Consider the following 19,011-nt stretch of genomic DNA (forward strand, 5'->3'; position numbering starts at 1 on the left):
GTGCATTTTTTTTTAAACATCTTTATTGGAGTATAATTGCTTTACAATGGTGTGTTAGTTTCTGTTTATAACAAAGTGAATCAGCTATACATATACATATATCCCCATATCTCCTCCCTCTTGCATCTCCCTCCCTCCCACCCTCCCTATCCCACCCCTCTAGGTGGTCACAAAGCACCGAGCTGATCTCCCTGTGCTATGCGGCTGCTTCCCACCAGCTATCTATTTTACATTTAGTAGCGTAAGAACTGGATCACATTGTACATACTATTATGCTTTTTTTTTTTAACTTAGTGATGTTGCAGAAATCTTTCCATGTATAGAAATCTATCATCATTTTAATATTCCCCAGTATAGTATTCCATAGTATGGACATATTGTAACTTATTTAACTACTCTATTGATGGACATTTAAGTTGTTCCCATACTTTCTGGTAGACTCTTTTTGAAGCTTTCCCCACCATATTAGGACCTCCCTATCCTGCGGGAGATAAAAGCCGGATTTTGTTGTGTGATACTAGTATCATAGTTATAAAGGAGAAGACCTTTACCTTCCAAAGATGCATTTGAAAATTTAGGGTGAAATGCCAAGATATCTGCAATTTACTTCAAAACAGATCAAAAAATGTAGATGGGGCTTCCCTGGTGGCACAGTGGTTAAGAATCCACCTGCCAATGCAGGGGACACGGGTTCGAGCCCTGGTCCAGGAAGATCCCACATGCCGCAGAGCAACTAAGCCTGTGTGCCCCAACTACTGAGCCTGTGCTCTAGAGCCTGCGTGCCACAACTACTGAAGCCCGTGCACCTAGAGCCCGTGCTCTGCAACAAGAGAAGCCACCACAATGAGAAGCCCGCGCACCACAACAAAGAGTAGCCCCCGCTCGCTGCAACTAGAGAGAGCACGTGTGCAGCAACGAAAACCCAATGCAGCCAAAAATAAAAAAAATAAATAAATTTATAAAAAACGAAAAAGAATGTAGATGAAGTCAACACAGTGGCAAAATATTAAAACTGTTAAAACTAGGTATGCAGGTGTTCATTATACTATTCTATTTTTCTGTACATGGGGAAATATTCATAACAAAAAGAAAGAAAAATAAAAGAAAGTGAGCTAGGAGTACAGGTATGTGCAAGAAAGTGGCTGAAGAATTTACTGTTAAATGGGGCAGAGGGATTGAACACATTTATCTCCTCAATCCCAAAATACTAAAATCATAGTAAAGGGATAAAAAAGGCATTAGCTCTGAAAAACAAAGAGATCAACAGAACTGTGGTGATCATCATGGTGATGACATCCTAGTCTCCATTTAACCCCTTAAGTAATAATGGGAATCTCATTCATCTCGTTAATGATTGGTTTGGGAAAGTGCATGAGAAATAAAAGAAAATGTATTTTTTTTTGCGATGGGGGGGGTGGCTTTTGCAAAGATTTTTCTCACTTTTAAAAAGAGACACAAGGAGGGAATTCCCTGGCAGTCCAGTCATTAACACTCCTCACCTTCACTGCAGGGGCCTGGGGTCGATCCTTGGTCAGGGAACTAAGATCCCGCAAGACGCACAGTGTGGCCAAAAAATTTTTAAAAATTAAAAAATAATGGGCAAAGGACCTTACTGTATAGCATAAGGAATATCAATATCCTGTGATAAACCATAATGAAAAAGAATATGAAAAAAATGTATATATATGTATAACTGAGTCACTTTGCTGTTATTAACACAACATTGTAATTCAACTATACTTCAATAAAAAATAAATTTAGGGACTTCCCTTGTGGCACAGTGGTTAAGAATCTGCCTGCCAGTGCTGGGGACATGGGTTCGATCCCTGGTCCGGGAAGATCCCACATGCCGTGAAGCAAGTAAGCCCGTGTGCCACAACTACTGAGTCTGCACGCCTAGAGCCTGTGCTCCACAACAAGAGAAGCCACTGCAATGAGAAGCCCATGCACTTCAGTGAAGAGTAGCCCTTGCTCTCTGCAACTAGAGAAAGCCTGTGGCCATCAACGAAGACCCAACACAGCCATAAATAAATAAATTTATCAAAAAAAAATTTTTTTTAAATGAGCAAAGAACTTGAATAGACATTTCTCAGAAAAGATATATAAATGGTACCAGCAATCACATGAAAAGATGTTCAACATCATCAGTCATTAGGGAAATGCAAATCAAAATCACAATGAGTTACCACTTCACACCCACTAGGACAGCTATTAAAAAAAAAAAAAGAGACACAAGGAAAAGGTGGTCTCCACCTTCATCTGCACCTTTTTCTTCTGGAAGTGCTGTAGCCATCTAGCTAATGACGTTGAAGATGAAGCCAAAAGATCTATGAGGGTGGAATAAAAGAAAGCCACAGAAGGAGAGCCAGAAAGAAATCATAAAGATCAGATCAGAAATAAATGAAAAAGAAATGAAGGAAACTATAGCAAAAATCAATAAAACTAAAAGCTGGTTCTTTGAGAAGATAAACAAAATTGATAAACCATTAGCCAGACTCATCAAGAAAAAAAGGGAGAAGACTCAAATCAATAAATATAGAAATCAAAAAGAAGTAACAACTGACACTGCAGAAATACAAAGGATCATGAGAGATTACTACAAGCAACCATATGCCAATAAAATGGACAACCTGGAAGAAATGGATAAATTCTTAGAAATGCACAACCTTCCGAGACTGAACCAGAAAGAAATAGAAAATATGAACAGACCAATCACAAGCAAAGAAATTGAAACTGTGATTAAAAATCTTCCAACAAACAAAAGCCCAAGGCCAGATGGCTTCACAGGCAAATTCTATCAAACATTTAGAGAAGAGCTAACACCTCTCTTTCTCAAACTCTTCCAAAATATAGCAGAGGGAGGAACACTCCCAAACTCATTCTATGAGGCCACCATCACCCTCATACCAAACCAGACAAAGATGTCACAAAGAAAGAAAACTACAGGCCAGTATCACTGATGAACATTGATGCAAAAATCCTCAACAAAATACTGGCAAACAGAATCCAACAGCACATTAAAAGGATCATACACCATGATCAAGTGGGGTTTATCCCAGGAATGCAAGGATTCTTCAATATATGCAAATCAATCAATGTGATACACCATATTAACAAACTGAAGGAGAAAAACCATATGATCATCTCAATAGATGCAGAGAAAGCTTTCGACAAAATTCAACACCCATTTATGATAAAAACCCTCCAGAAAGTAGACAGAGAGGGAACTTACCTCAACATAATAAAGGCCACATATGACAAACCCACTGCCAACATCATCCTCAATGGTGAAAAACTGAAACCATTTCCACCAAGATCAGGAACAAGACAAGGTTGCCCACTCTCACCACTATTAGTCAACATAGTTTTGGAAGTTTTAGCCACAGCAATCAGAGAAGAAAAAGAAATAAAAGGAATCCAAATCGGAAAAAGAGAAGTAAAGCTGTCACTGTTTGCAGATGGCATGATACTATACATAGAGAATCCTAAAGATGCTACCAGAAAACTACTAGAGCTAATCAATGAATTTGGTAAAGTAGCAGGATACAAAATTAATGCACAGAAATCTCTTGCATTCCTGTACACTAATGATGAAAACTCTGAAAGTGAAATTAAGAAAACACTCCCATTTACCACTGCAACAAAAAGAATAAAATATCTAGGAATAAACGTACCTAAGGAGAAAAAAGACCTGTATGCAGCAAATTATAAGACACTGATGAAAGAAATTAAAGATCATACCAACACATGGAGAGATATACCATGTTCTTGGATTGGAAGAATCAACATTGTGAAAATGACTCTACTACCCAAAGCAATCTACAGATTCAGTGCAATCCCTATCAAGCTACCACTAGCATTTTTCACAGAACTAGAACAAAAAAATCTCACAATTTGTATGGAAACATAAAAGACACCGAATAGCCAAAGCAATCTTGAGAAAGAAAAACAGAGCTGGAGGAATCAGGCTCCCTGACTTCAGGCTATACTACAAAGCTACAGTAATAAAGACAGTATGGTACTGGCACAAAATCAGAAATATAGATCAATGGAACAGGATAGAAAGCCCAGAGATAAACCCATGGACATACTGTCACCTTATTTTATTTATTTATTTTTTTGCAGTACACGGGCCTCTCCCGTTGCAGACACACAGGCTCAGCAGCCATGGCTCACGGACCCAGCCGCTCTGCGGCATGTGGGATCTTCCCGGACCGGGGCACAAACCCGTGTCCCCTGCATCGGCAGGCGGACTCTCAGCCACTGCGCCACCAAGGAAGCCCTCACCTTATTTTTGATAGAGGAGGCAAGAATATACAGTGGAGAAAAGACAGCCTCTTCAATAAGTGGTGCTGGGAAAACTGGACAGCTACATGTAAAAGAATGAAATGAGAACACTCCCTAATACCATACACAAAAATAAACTCAAAATGGATTAAAGACCTAAATGTAAGGCCAGACACCATTAAACTCTTAGAGGAAAACACAGGCAGAACACTCCATGACATAAATCACAGCAAGATCTTTTTTGACCCACCTCCTAGAGAAATGGAAATAAAAACAAAAATAAACAAATGGGACCTAATGAAACTTAAAAGCTTTTGCACAGTAAAGGAAACCATAAACAAGATGAAAATACAACCCTCAGAATGGGAGAAAATATTTGCAAATGAAGCAACTGACAAAGGATTAATCTCCAAAATTTACAAGCAGCTCATGCAGCTCAATATCAAAGAAACAAACAAACCAATCCAAAAGTGGGCAGAAGACCTAAATAGACATTTCTCCAAAGAAGATATACAGATTGCCAACAAACACATGAAAGAATGCTCAACATCACTAATCATTAGAGAAATGCAAATCAAAACTACAATGAGATATCATCTCACACCGGTCAGAATGGCCATCATCAAAAAATATACAAACGATAAATGCTGGAGAGGGTGTGGAGAAAAGGGAACCCTCTTGCACTGTTGGTGGGAATGTAAATTGATACAGCCATTATGGAGAACAGTATGGAGGTCCCTCAAAAAACTAAAAATAGAACTACCATAAAACCCAGCAATCCCACTACTTGGCATATACCCTGAGAAAACCATAATTCAAAAAGAGTCATGTACCACATTGTTCATTGCAGCTCTATTTACAACAGCCAGGACATGGAAGCAACCTAAGTGTCTATCAACAGATGAATGGATAAAGAAGATGTGGCACATATATACAATGGAATATTACTCAGCCATAAAAAGAAACGAAATTGATTTATTTGTAGTGAGGTGAACGGACCTAGAGACTGTCATACAGAGTGAAGTAAGTCAGAAAGAGAAAAACAAATACCGTATGCTAACACATATATATGGAATTTAAGGGGGAAAAAAATGGTCATGAAGAACCTAGGGGCAAGACGGGAATAAAGACGCAGACCTACTAGAGAATGGACTTGAGGATATGGGGAAGGGGAAGGGTAAGCTGTGACAAAGTGAGAGAGTGGCATGGACATGTATACACTGCCAAATGTAAAACAGATAGCTAGTGGGAAGCAGCCGCATAGCACAGGGCGATCAGCTCGGTGCTTTGTGACCACCTAGAGGGGTGGGATAGGGAGGGTGGGAGGGAGGCAGATGCAAGAGGGAAGAGATATGGGGATATATGTATATGTATAACTGATTCACTTTGTTATAAAGCAGAAACTAACACACCATTGTAAAGCAATTATACTCCAATAAAGAAAAAAAAACAAACTAGGTTACAAAACAAAAAACAAAAAAGGAGAGCCAACCCCTGATCTTTGGGGACTGGTACTCTTTCACCTCTGGACTTCTTGTCACCAGTGGTAAGAAATTTCCTAATTATTGAAGTGGTTAGTAAGCAAGATTTTCTGCTACTTGCACCTGAAGTGTCCCAACAAGTGTGAACAAGAGATTTTAACCTATTTTTAGAAGACAGACTGTGGCTGCAGAGTGTTAACTGATGGGAAAGGAGCTGACCTACCACAGAACCTTGAGAAGCAGGGCACCTGGAGCAGCTAGAGCTGCACAAGTCATGGGTGAGGTGAGGACTAAACATAGCGAGAGAGCTGAAAGGCTCAATATTCTGTCGCTGGACCCGCAGGTCATCACTGCTACCTCACACGGTCACATGACTTACCATTGCCCCTGCCAGCCCCCTCGCTCTCCAATCAACCCTCAAAAAGAGAAACTGAACCAGAGAGACTCTAGACGTGGGGCCCCCAGGCTCAGCAGAGACCAGGAGGGGGCACAGGGCTAAAAACAGGAGGACTGTGGGCTGTCCCTGGTCAGATCCTTAGTTGGCACTGCCGGAATGCCTATTACCAGGTACATCAGCAGGCAGGGTTCTTCCCTCAGGAAACTGAATGACCCCGGAGAAAAGGCTTCCACAGCTTGCCTTTGGGAATATTCCAACAAAAGGCTGACTGGTGACATGATGACCTTTTGGTTGATAGTCCCACATAGACCTCCAATGAGGCTGTTAGAGCCTCTCTTTTAAATATGAATGGTTAGAGACAACCAAACATTCCTGGAACACCTCCAACATGAGCTGACCAACCAAACATCAAACACATGAACACATATATGAAACGAACTTGGGGGAAATGAAGAGAAAGGAAGAAAAGAGGAGGGGCTTCCCTGGAGATCCGGTGGTTAAGACTCTGCCCTTCCACTGCAGGGGGTGTGGGTTTGATCCCTGGTTGGGGAACTAAGATCCCGCATGCCGATAAAAAGAACCAGATCCTAAAATTTAACAAGTAAATCGTAAACTATTTAATATACAGTTTTGAAGAGTAAAGTAAAAAAATCTTTTAGAAAGTGGAACAAGAGATTGAGAGACAACAGGAGAAAGGAGGTAAGAGGATGAAGAGGTCAGAGCAAATGATCCAACATCCAACTAACAGGAGGTTAAGAAAGAGAATAAAGACATAGTGGGAGAAAACGATTTAGCATGTAACATGGGAAAATATCCCAGAAACAGGTGTTTCCAGGTTGAAAGGATCTACTGAGTACCTAGAACAATGAATGAAAAAAGACCTACATCAAGGGGGATCCCTGGGAAATTTCAGAGCCCCATGCTTCAGCAATTAAAAATGGAATCAGAATGTTATGAAACTCCTCAATAAAAACCTTCGATGCCAGAAGCCAATGGAAAAATTGTCTTCAATCTTCTGTAGGGAAATAATTCTCAATCCAGTTATATACTCAGAGAGATGATCAATTAAGTGTGAGGGTAGAATAAAAACATTTTCAGGTGTATAAGGATTCTAAAAATTGACCTCCCATGTCCCTTTTCACAGGAAGCTAATGGAGAAGATACTCCATCAAATAAAGGAGCAAACCAAGAGAGAAGGTGGCAAAGGGATACAGGAAACAGATGCTCCAACACAGAGAGGGTCAACAGAGTTCCAGGATGGTAGGAACTACTGTTTTTCACTCTAACCCTTTTAGTACTATTTAGTTTTTGAACTATGTGTCTATACTATGTTGATTTAAAAAAAAGAAGTTTCGTTAAGAAAAAAAAAAATCTTAGAACAGTTGAAACACTCAATAGTAAGTTCCAGTTGCCAGACAAAAGAGAGGAGACGAGGGGAGGAGAATCGCGGAGAGTAAAGCTGAGCATGAAACCTGCGAGCTGCAGAGCAGAATCAGCTCTGAGAACCAAGACAGAAACATGAAGGAAGGACGCTGGGCACACGTGTGCATGTGCACAACGGGAAGGAGCCCTGGATCTCCTCGTTTTTAGACTTGTGTCACTCAGGACGTGGGCACCCTCCTGGCGATGACGGAACGGCGGATGCTTTCAAGACCTCCTCCCAGCTCTGATCACTGCCCTCCAGGGTGGAACCTGGAGGGATGGAGTGCGCTGGGACCAGCTTGCGTCTCAAAAAAGCCAAGGCTTGGAGAGGATGATGGGGAATTGGGCAACTGGCCATGAGAAAGTGTGGGAAAAGTCTCGCAAGTGTTAAGCTGCCGTCCAACCTTTCTTCCTCAGCATTACATTACCCCTCACCCCTCCACTTACCAGTCTGGTCTAAAGACAGTGCATGTGATGATGGTCCCTGTCCAGTTACACCCAGAGAAACTTAAAGTCCCCTAACCCCCACCACTTTGAGGAAGCACGAGCAAAACAACTGACCTTAACTGAGTCCTTACCGCATGTAGGCACGTCACACACCTTTTCTCATTGGAGCTACCCACTGCCTTAGGTGTGCGTAACTATGACCTACACTTCTCAGATGAGGACATTGGTTGCCCAGCTAATAAAAAGTGGAAATGAGACTGGGCCCTGTCTGCTTGACTTCAAAGGCCCCCCTGTTGAGAAATGAGTAGGAAAAGCCCAGGAACAAACATAAGTCAAAGAGAGAAATGGCTTCCACTTTGGCGATTACTCTATGTAATAAAGTAGCTTTCACTCCAGACGCACCTCTGCCCTTTTTCAGGTATCTAGGACCTTCTGCCTCTTTCCCTGCTGCCCTTGTCAGTCTTAGATTCATTGGCATTTGCCATTTTATACTTTAAGGGGAGATGTGTGAGCATCTATGAGACAGAGGGGAATGTGCCCAGATCTTGGCAGCACTGACCTCCACAGCTGACCCTTCCTCCCTCTGCTGCCCCCCTTCCCCGAACCCCCGCGCCTTTCCAACAGAGTCCTGATGGCTTTGGTTGGCCTGGTCATTCATAGCCCTTGGGCTCTGTGGGGCAAATAATGTGTTTCCTTAGAGTTGGGGGCAAAGAAACAGAGCATACTGCTATGTTATCCAAGGGGCCCCAGGTTGAAGGACAGAGGCCAGGAGGACAGGTGAATGGAAATCAGGTAGCACTGAGGCTCCCATTGCTTTCCCATTGACTACCACTGCCCCCTACTACCAGCTACCATGAACTGAGTGCTTATGATGAGCTTGGTATTTTATCTCACTTAATTCTCCTTAGCTCTGTTTGACAGTTGAGCAATTTGAGGCCAGAGAGGCTGAGAGACATGGCCATGTTCATCTAGTTAGCAGACAAGGAGTTGAGCCTTGCACTTCCAATCCTGTTCCAACCCTTGCTAGCTAACTTTCACTTTTCCAATCCTAGACCCAAGTCCCTCTTTTAGGAACCCCTGACAAGGATGGGTTGCAACGCAAAAATATGGCAACTGGAATATTTTCAAGGTTACCAAAATGATATTTAAGATATAAATTCACACGCTGTTAGCATTTCCTACAAGAGAAATTCACGATTGGGAAGGGATAACCATAATTCCATTCACGTGTGACAATTTTTTTTTTTGGCCAATTATAGATAATGAGTGTGACTGAAACATCTATTATATTTACATCATTAATATGAGGGAAATAACTGCTTTAAGTCTTATGTGGGTATGTTTACTTCTGATCATGGTTTTTCTTTTTTCTTTTCTTTTTTTTTTTTTTTGCGGTACGCAAAAAAAGGCCACTGTTGTGGCCTCTCCCGTTGCGGAGCACAGGCTCCGGACACACAGACTCAGCGGCCATGGCTCACGGGCCCAGCCGCTCCGTGGCACGTGGGATCTTCCCAGACCGGCATGTGGGATCCTCCCAGACCGGGGCACGAACCCGCGTCCCCTGCATCGGCAGGCGGACTCTCAACCACTGCACCACCAGGGAAGCCCTGATCATGCTTTTTCGATCTCTGACGGCATGGGGTCTCATGTGAACCTAAAACAACTGAAAAAGGACGTTATTTCCCACTAACTGTGGAACAGAGTTCACCCCTGAGTTTTCCGGTGCCTTGAAAGCGTCCTCAAAAATTATTCTCTTACCAACATTTGTAATGTGCTCCTTGGCCTCCCCTTTTCCTTCAGAGACATTCTTTTCTGCCGATTAACCTCACCCTCTCTCTTTCTTCTATTTCCCTAAAAGAACATAAACACCTGGCATTTCTCTATTGACAAACATTCCCCTGAAAATTAAACCAAAAAAGGAACAGAAAGAAGCAGCTCTTAAGGCTCCACTGTTGCCTGTTTCATTTTTTAACGGCTGCCCCCAGCTTCTCTGTTAAGCCAGGTACCACTGCTTGGGTGCTGAGTGCCTGCATCAGTCAAAATCGATGGAGAAATGTATACTAAAAGAGTTTTCAAACTGGGGTTCCCTGGAGTCCTTGGAGAAGCTGAGGTGATCCCTTGGATGGGCTGGGGGACAGTGGGTCCTGGGTACACGTGCGATGAGAGCAGGGCTGAGCGGGCTTCAGGTGGAGGCAGGTCTGCTTTTATATCGGGTACCATGTAAGGTTCTGTGGGAACAAAAAAGTTCCATCGCCACCAAGAAGTTTGAAAGCTACTGTATATAGAATTGAAGCCCCTTCCAGAAGTTTGGAGCAGAACTGTGTCCCCAAGGGTAGTATCCTTCACCAACATCTGGCATTACAGTGAGAAATTATAAAACGATTTTGGAAAATGAGGGGTGGCAAGGACAGTGGCAAGTAAACGGATGAGGACAACGACCCGACAATGGTTATGATGATGGAGATGTGTGGGTGGTGACTCCATCTGACTCCGTCTGACTCCATCCCCCCAGATGCCTGAGGCTGAGCTTGGTGATTCCAAGAGAGGGGCTCCAGCTGCCAAACTGGTCAGGCTTGCACCAAGTGTAAGGCATGAGAGATCCTGGTAGGTTAGTAACAACTGTCATCAAATATTTGCTTTGCTTTAAAAATAAATTCCTTCCCCTTCTTTTGTAACTATATTCTCTTAATGCCTACTTGCTGACTGGACAATTACTCTTTGAGACTCACAGTGTATGCATTAAAAATCATCAGAGGGGACTTCCCTGGTGGCGCAGTTGTTAAGAATCTGCCTGCCAATGCAGGAGACACGGGTTCGAGCCCTGGTCCAGGAAGATCCTACATGCTGCAGAGCAACTAAGCCCGTGCACCACAACTACTGAGCCTGTGCTCTAGAGCCCATGAGCCACAACTACTGAGCCTGCGTGCCACAACTACTGAAGCCTGTGCGCCTAGAGCCCGTGCTCCGCAACAAGAGAAGCCACCGCAATGAGACGCCCGTGCACCGCAACAAAGAGTAGCCCCCGCTCGTTGCAACTAGAGAAAGCCCGTGTGCAGCAAAGAAGGCCCAACGCAGCCAAAAAAACCAAAAATCATCAGAGGATACTAATATCTGCACTTATATTGTGTTATTAATGTTTTCTTTTCATGATGCTACGGATATTTGAGTCTCATCTCCTAAACTCCAAATTCTTGAAAAGCAGGATCTAGTTTCATTCATCTCTGTGCCCCTGCCTGAGAGTACCTAACACAGCACCTTGCTTATGGAGCAAGCACTCAATAAATATTTTTGAACGAGGGTTACCTGTCCTATCACCTGGAAATCGGTCTGTGGCTCATTATGGCACTCCACTGCCTGTCAAAACACACACACATGGATTTTCAACCCACGTGGAATTTTTTTCTCCCTCTCTCTTTTTTTTGGCCACGCTGCGTGGCATGTGGGATCTTAGCTCCCCGAGCAGGGATCGAACCCGTGCCCCCTGCAGTGGAAGCTTGGAATCCTAACCACTGGACTGCCAGGGAATTCCCCCAGGTGGGTTTTGTTTTCTATTCTTTCCTTTCTGTCCAGGACGACCAAATAAAACCCCAAAGAGGTGGCTCAGCTTTCTTGGTATGGAGGGAAACGTAAGGACAGACAGCCCTGTCACGGCAATTTTCCCTTTACCCTGACCATTGGAGAGTTGTGGAAAAAATTCACAAAATATCATGGCAAGTGGGCTCCTAAGCTGTGCTGACTACCCATCCCCCCACGCTTCCCCCACTCTCTGCTCCAGGAATCTTCAACTAATCTAAAAACTTTCAGGTGACCGGAAAGTTGCCTGGTGGTTGAGTGTCATCCTTTCAGCTATTTATTTCTAGCTGACTCTTACGCCGTGAAAACACATCCTGTCGGATGTAGGTCTGCTATGGAGGATGACAATCACGGCAACGATGACCATGGTGAGGATGACAACGGTGACAGCAGTAACATCCACTGAACGCTACGTGGCAGGCACTGGGCTGAGCCCCTCACGCCCATTCTCTCCTTTCCACTTCACAACCACCTCCCCAGGTAGGACGATAATGACTCCCATTTCACACGTGATCCGACCACATACGACCCAGCCAGGCAGGGTCACTTGACCACGGACTCAAGGCTTCTATCGCCCAGGTGGGACTTACCTAGGAAGCACAGAGTTAGGTGGCCTGGATTTTGCAGGGGACGCGACTTTAGGTTCTGGGCCCAAGCTCCCTGAAGATCCCGGCAGCGAGTCCTGCGCTGGCCCGGATGGGTTTGGAAGTACTTCCCTTGCCGAAGTCAGGAGATGCTCTTTATCTTTAACTTCTTTTTCCCGGGACTTGGCTTTGTGTTCCGCCAGAAGGAGGTCAAATTGCTTTTTCCGGCCTGGGACTGCCCTCCGATGGCTTAGGGAGTGAGTCTAAGGAGAAGAGAGACGGAAAGCACAGCCTCTTTGATCAGCACATAAACCTGCTTCCCCAGGCCCTCCATTTCAGAAACAGCAATTCATGGGAATTTAGAGGTGCTTGAAAAGTCAACTTCAAGGCAACAGCTCCTGTTCTGTGGCTGGGAAGAGGCAGAGACCACACAAAACGCAACCGTGCCCTACGCTCCTGGCGTTAAGAAGCCAAAGCTTCCTCCAAAAAAATGGCATAAGATGACGAGCTTCAGCGCAGAACCCATGAGAACCTCTCTGATGAAAGGCAACGCTGAGGGCGTGCTGGAGTTAATCCAGGTGCAGGTGGGAGGCTTGCTTTGGCCCAGACACACAGAGCCACCAAGCAGAGAGGGCCACAGCCTCCATCCCAAGAGGCACTGGCAGTTCAGTATGAAATACGGGGCTGGGGGCCACCCACTGGCGGCCGCCTTGGGTCAGCTGTCCCCTGGCCACCCCGCTGTGGCTGGATCAGGGGCACGGCGGCTCGTCCTCCCCTCCGGGGCTGCCTTTCAGGGCGCTGCCACCGCCGCCGCGCTGCTCCTGCATACATTAAAACGTAGCAGGGTTTAGAACCGCCTGTGAGTGCCTATAAATACAATTTACTGTCTGGCCTCACAAGTAACAGGGGAAGCCTATTTTTTTTTTTTTTTTCCCTTCTTAAAAAGCCAGCCAGCTTGAGGCAGGCGCTCTGCTACCATGGAAGAGAAGAAAGCATTTCCCTTACAAAGAACAGCTGGGGGTCATGTCGAGGCTCCACACCCTGCCGTGTGCAGAGAGTGGCATGCAAACATTTCGACAAAGGCCCCAGCGAGAGCAGGAAGTATTTTTTATGGAAAGAGAAATACCTTGCAGGTGAGGGATCTTGTGCAAGGTTTCTTTGTCTCGGGATCCAATACTCCACAGTGTTTATTTGGGTCAAATTCTCTCTCTGGTTTAAGAAACAAACAAAAAATATAAGAAAAAAGGAGACTAAATAGGATTTGGCATTAAGACCACATTTTTAAAAAAATGCACATTTGCACCAACAAGTGAGACATTGTCAGGCAATCTGTTTTTTTTGGTTTGTTTTTTTTTCCAACCGGCTGCTAAAATGCTTCCAGAACCGCTGGGGGAAGATGGCGCTCCCCTCTGAACCCAAGAATTCCCAAGTCCAGCGGGAGGCGGTAGGGATCGGAATGCACAAGGGAATGGGGGGTGGGGGGTGGGCAGCGGAGGGAAAGGAGCCAGTTGCTCTCACACTTTCACTCCAAACAATTCCCCCGGTACCTTTGGGCAGAGGTGGCTGCAGACCAGGGAGAACCACCTGAGGCCCGAGGGCCACTTTTTCCCCTGGGGTAGCTCCAAGAATACATCACCAACCCCTTCCTGCCCTGCCTCCCTAATAGTTTTAGCCATTTAAGGGGGAGATTATTCCTTGACATGTCCGTGTGACCTGCCTCTCTCAATGTTTTGCAAAGTCCTCAGCACGAGGCTTTCCACGCAGCCTCGCTGGCCAGAAAAATCATTTCCCGGATTCAGGAACATATAGGCAGGGGCAGGGGCAGGTGTGGGATTTACACTGGGGCTGAACCTGAAGGTGCAGAGAGGGCAGGGCCTGTTAGTGTCACAGTCGCTCTGCCCCTGGACTGAGGCCTGATGCTCCAGGTGGGAACAAGCCGGGTCCCTCGGGGACCTGCTGAGGGAGGCGGGCTTTCCCCAGATCCTGCCTTCCCGCTGGACTCCTGACGGCTCATGTTGGGGTTACTTCTAAGGAATATGCTCTTTTTATGCCCGTTTTGGATCCTTCACCCCTTCTGGATTACAGAAATGCTCTCCTCCCCTGGGAAACGAGGGGATGTGCGGCAATCTCTTAAGGACCCTTCAGGCTTTCAAGTTCCACCTCTTGATGACCTGTGCCATTTCTGGAAGGCACCCAACAAACACCTGAGTCCTGCAGGGCAGAATGACATAGCTCTTCTGAGCATCCAGGGAGACGGGCAGCAGCATTGGCGGGTGGGTGGATGGGCGCGCGGGGGGGTGTATATATACTTGGTGGAATGTCTCCTTAAGGGCCTCCAATGGCTGCAAGCTAAAAAGAGGTTACCTTGCCTGAAAAACTGCCTGAACTTGGTGGAGTAAGCTCTGACCATAATAAATGAATGCATTCTATTTTTAAAAGAAGGTTTGGGAGCTGTGGGGAGGTTGCGACAGTGGTGATGATGATGTTTGCAATAAAACCATTCTCATGTCCAAGACAGATTTCCTGGTTGACTATCAAAATGCATCCTGCCTCTTTCTTTTGCTTTTGTCTCCTTTTTTTAAGCTTCATTTTTAAGGAAAGAAAACTGCTGGGCCTGGAGATGTTCGCTTCCTACGAGCCCTCTCTGCCCACCGAGGAGGGTCTGGGTGCCAGGCTGAAGGCCGCCTGGTGTGAGTTCTTTCCCTTGGGCCTGGCGGAGTCAGACCCGTACCCAGATCCACACCGGCCCTCGTGCTGGCCTGGAACTGAGCAGGTTGTTTGGCTGGGGGTAGGAGCTGGCTGCCAAATGTGAAAGTGAGAGAGAAATAGCAAAAGACCCAATGAGACAAAACCACCAACAAAATGCAAAATCCCCAAACACACAAAAAATGCCCGACCAACTTCAGATTAAGGTGCCGGCTGGAAGCCATGGTCATACTTCTGCCAGGAGGAGGAAGCCGGCCTCACTGCGCCCAGACAGGCCTGTTGGATTGCCCCCTCTGCAGAGTGAAGATGAACCTTCCCTGCAGGGAGACAGCCAGGAGCGGGGGGCTCCGTCCACACAGTGAGGCCCCCGCCCTCAAGAGAGCACCAGGCTCTGCCTTTCTTTCTGGACAGCGGGTGGAAAGGACATGGAGAGATTTTCAGGGTAAAATAACTGTGTCATTAGAATGCTTTGGGCCTGAGGTACTTTTAAGAAGTAAACTTTTTAAAAGTGACAGAGGTAAGATAGAGAAACTGAAACACATATAAACACAAAGTACAAAATGAAAATGACCCACAATTCTTGGGGCGCTTAGGAATTATGCTCATACCAGAGGACACAGCTTCACTCTCACAGGGCAGCTTACCCTGTACGGTGGACCCATGGACAACATGGGTTTGAACTGTGCAGGTCCACTTACACGCGGATCTTTTGCAATAGTACATACTGCAGTTCTACATGATTGCAGGTTGGCTGAATCCGCAAATACAGAGGAACTGCAGATATGGAGGGCCAACTAGAAATTATACAGGGATTTCTGACTGCGTGGAGGGTCGGCACCCCTAATCCCTGCGCTGTTCAAGGGTCAACTGTATTTTGTTTTTTCTGGTTGACCTTTGATAAATGCCCAGAGTGTGTGAAGAAGTTATAAGGTTTATAGCTTTTCTTGGTCTTTTAGAGAAAGTAAAACTGCCGGATTTCCTTCTACAACAATCCCAAAGCAACTATCACCCACTCGGGGGCCCCTAAGCGCAACCATTGTCTTAAGGACTGGCCATGTGCACCTTTCTGGGTACCCTGAGGTACTTGGGCAACCAAGTAGATCGGAGAGAGACCCTTCAACACCCCATCTGCTGTGCCAGTCCAAGCGTTCCCAGATGGAAATTCCAATCTGCTTATGTGGGAAAGGCAGTTGCAGCCCCAGACCACAGGATCAACCTGGAAACCAACGAGACCAAAGGATGGAGATGGGCAGACAGCACCAAGGCGACTGTCCCAAGCCTGCCCTGAGCTACAGGGAGATATCACGGTGGATTGCCCGACTCTGCTTTCCGGAACCCAGGGGCAGTTCGGCCTGTCAGTGTGAGGACAAGACCCTCCGAATCCACAGACTGCTGAGGGGTTGCAGAGCCTCCTGCCTTGGGGTCACTAAGGTAACTGCTGCTCAGGGCTGGGCTGAGCAAGGTACCGCATCTGGCCCGGGATTAAGAGAACCAGTTCTCCCCTGTATTTTTAGGGGCGGGGGAGGTTCCTGTTGGCAGGTAAACTCCGTGTCTCCCTTAAAACGAAACAGACCTGCTCTATGATAAGAAAGCATCGCTCCCTCGTTCTGGACGCAACTCGACTGCAATCTGATCACGAGCCAGACTCGAAGGACACAGACACGTACCTGAAAGTCTCCTGTAAGGCTTGTTGTTGTTTTTGGTGCCATTTTGGTGTTTCTTGTCTATGGTGGCAGACAAAATTCCTTTGCCATTTAAGATCTTCTCTGGGGAAGGTGGCACTGACTTGGACATCAAGACCGGCTTAATGACAGGTGGGGTGGAGACGGCAGAGGATGAGGTGGAGCAGAAAGTGACCGCAGTAGTGGTTGCAGAGTTCATTTTGACATTGGCACCATCTGCCTTCACTAGGTTAGGAATTTTCTCTAAACTGACTACGGGAACCGGAACACTGAAAAATAAATGAACAAACACACACAATTGCCTTCTTTGATTCATCTGGTCTGCGGAGAAGATACGCCTGCTTATCATTATCAGGACACTTCCTTATCACTTATTTATACCCCTCCTCTACGAGAGCAGCAGGATTCCAGTTCTGATGGGAGGGAGATGCACGCCTTGGAAAGGACCAAGAGCGGGTGTGAGGCTGGCACAGCGCCAGGGATGGCATCAGAACTGATTACCTCCTGGACCGGTTGTCCCCGTAGATCCTGCAGCTCCCCCTTTCTCAGTCCCTTTAGTCGGCAGTCTCTGAGACAGCACCTTGGGCAGAACAAGGCGCCTGCTGTGAAGCTCAGGAGGCGATGCTGTCTGTCCACGAAGGCCGTTGTGCCACGGAGCCGCGTGCTGAATCACGCCCCCTCCCCCCCGCTGCTCGGCTGGTCTCCCACCCAGGCGATCGGGCCTGACATCTGTTTAGCTCGGAGCTCACACAACACGGAGGCATGGCTGCGGGCCAGCGTGCCACGCTCTACACTGTCAGAGGACTTCTGGATCACTCAGATCCCGGGGATGGGCTCAAACTGAGTGAGCCGCCATAGAACATTATCTAATATTCCATTTTAGGCAGCGAGTTATGTAAATAGGCAAGTCTCAAGGCTGGCAGGTGAGAGGATGAATTTTAAGAAGACAGAGCACAAAGGTGTATGTGTTTGCTCTTCAGAGTCTGTCACCTTAGCCCCACTTCCCTGCCATTTCTCCTGCAACGGATATGCATCTGATTTCTGTGCATTTCATGCTGGATGACCCTGTGTCTGGGGGGCGGTGGAGAACTCTGTCTTGGGGTCTGAAAAGATGAGATGAGATGAAAAAGCTTTGTTTTGGTTCCTGAACTAGATTCCCTTTCCTCCTTGCAGGGGGGCAGAATGGGAACAACTTCAGCCCCCCAAGTCATTTCTGAGCTGAGAGTGAAGCCGACTGAGCTATCTGAATGCCAAATGGGCTAGAAGAGGGCTTAGACATGCCTGCAGACAATGGAGGACATGAAAGACAGGCTGGTTTTGCAGGTGAGGAGTCTTATCTGCCCACATGGCTGGCTGGCTCTCCCTTCCCTAAGATTCATTCACAGATCATTTCTTTGATCAATTTGTTCATGAAATTATTTCAGCAACCCCTCAGCCCCTGCCCCTTTGCTGACTGTGGAACAGGATCCCACATGTTATTTATAAGCCTTTGCCAGTGAGAAGGGCACTCAGTAGTGGAGCACAATGCTCCCAGACATGAGACTTCACCCCAGGACCATGTGCTTTCTTGGCCCGGGGAAGCGTGGGGTGGGACTTCAAGCCCCACGTGAGGGGAAACTGGAACAGTGGTTTTTAGTTAGACACCAAGTCACTGACAGTTCAGCCTTTGATGAGTGTTTCAATCACCGAGATATAGCTGCACTGCTGCTACTTTCTAGTTAATGGCAATTCTCAAAGCACTCCCCTATCGCTAAAGAAGAGCACAAGAAGCCCTTGAAAAGTCAGCACACTGAGAAGCTGCAAAGATATTACCTGGTGAAATTAGTGCTGCATTCCTGATTTCTTCCAAATGGTAAAAAATGCAAAGCCATGGGATATGGAATACGTCCAGGCTCATTCCTTCACTCAATTTTAAAAGACACAAATGATAGAAACCAGAGTCGCTAAGAGATATTTGTACACTTTGTTCATAGCATTATTTACAGTGGCCAAAAGGTGGAAGCAACCTAAACGTCCACTGATGGATAAATGGATAAACAAAATGTGGTATATATATACAATGAAATATTATTCAGCCTTAAAAAGGAAGGAAGTTCTGACACATGGATAAACACTGAGGACATTATGTTAAGTGAAATAGGCAAGTCAGAAAAAGGTGAATACTGTATGATTCCACTCGTATGAGGCACCTAGAGGGGTCAAGTTCATAGAGACAGAAAGGAGAATGGTGGTTGCAGGGGAGTATCCAGTTTAGCGATACTGTTTAGCGGGTATCGAGTTGCAGTTATGCAAGCTGAAGAGTCCTGAAGATCGGCTGCACAACAATGTGAATGTACTTAATACTCCTAAACTGTACTTTAAACATGGTTAACATGGGAAATTTTGTTACGTGTATTTTACTATAGTTAAAAAAAAAATTTTAATGTACAAAC

General features: G+C 45.8%; 1 protein-coding gene across 10 annotated transcripts in view; it reads right to left on the reverse strand.

Moving 5' to 3' along the window:
• The window catches only part of ATXN7L1 (ataxin 7 like 1), a 240,750-nt gene that overhangs the window by 19,577 nt on the left and 202,162 nt on the right, over positions 1–19,011 (reverse strand). For all 10 annotated transcript variants that reach the window (XM_027123871.1, XM_027123870.1, XM_027123867.1 and 7 more), the window contains 3 exons: positions 16,565–16,848; positions 13,318–13,400; positions 12,198–12,454 (listed from right to left, as the gene is read on the reverse strand). In XM_027123871.1, coding sequence (XP_026979672.1) covers positions 12,198–12,454; positions 13,318–13,400; positions 16,565–16,848 — 624 coding nt within the window. The remainder of the gene's footprint in view (positions 1–12,197; positions 12,455–13,317; positions 13,401–16,564; positions 16,849–19,011) is intronic.

The sequence above is a fragment of the Aethalodelphis obliquidens genome, unplaced genomic scaffold (assembly GCF_003676395.1).
Source record: "Aethalodelphis obliquidens isolate GAN/ISIS:26980383/991018 unplaced genomic scaffold, ASM367639v1 scaffold27, whole genome shotgun sequence".
Classification (NCBI taxonomy): Eukaryota; Metazoa; Chordata; class Mammalia; order Artiodactyla; family Delphinidae; genus Aethalodelphis; species Aethalodelphis obliquidens.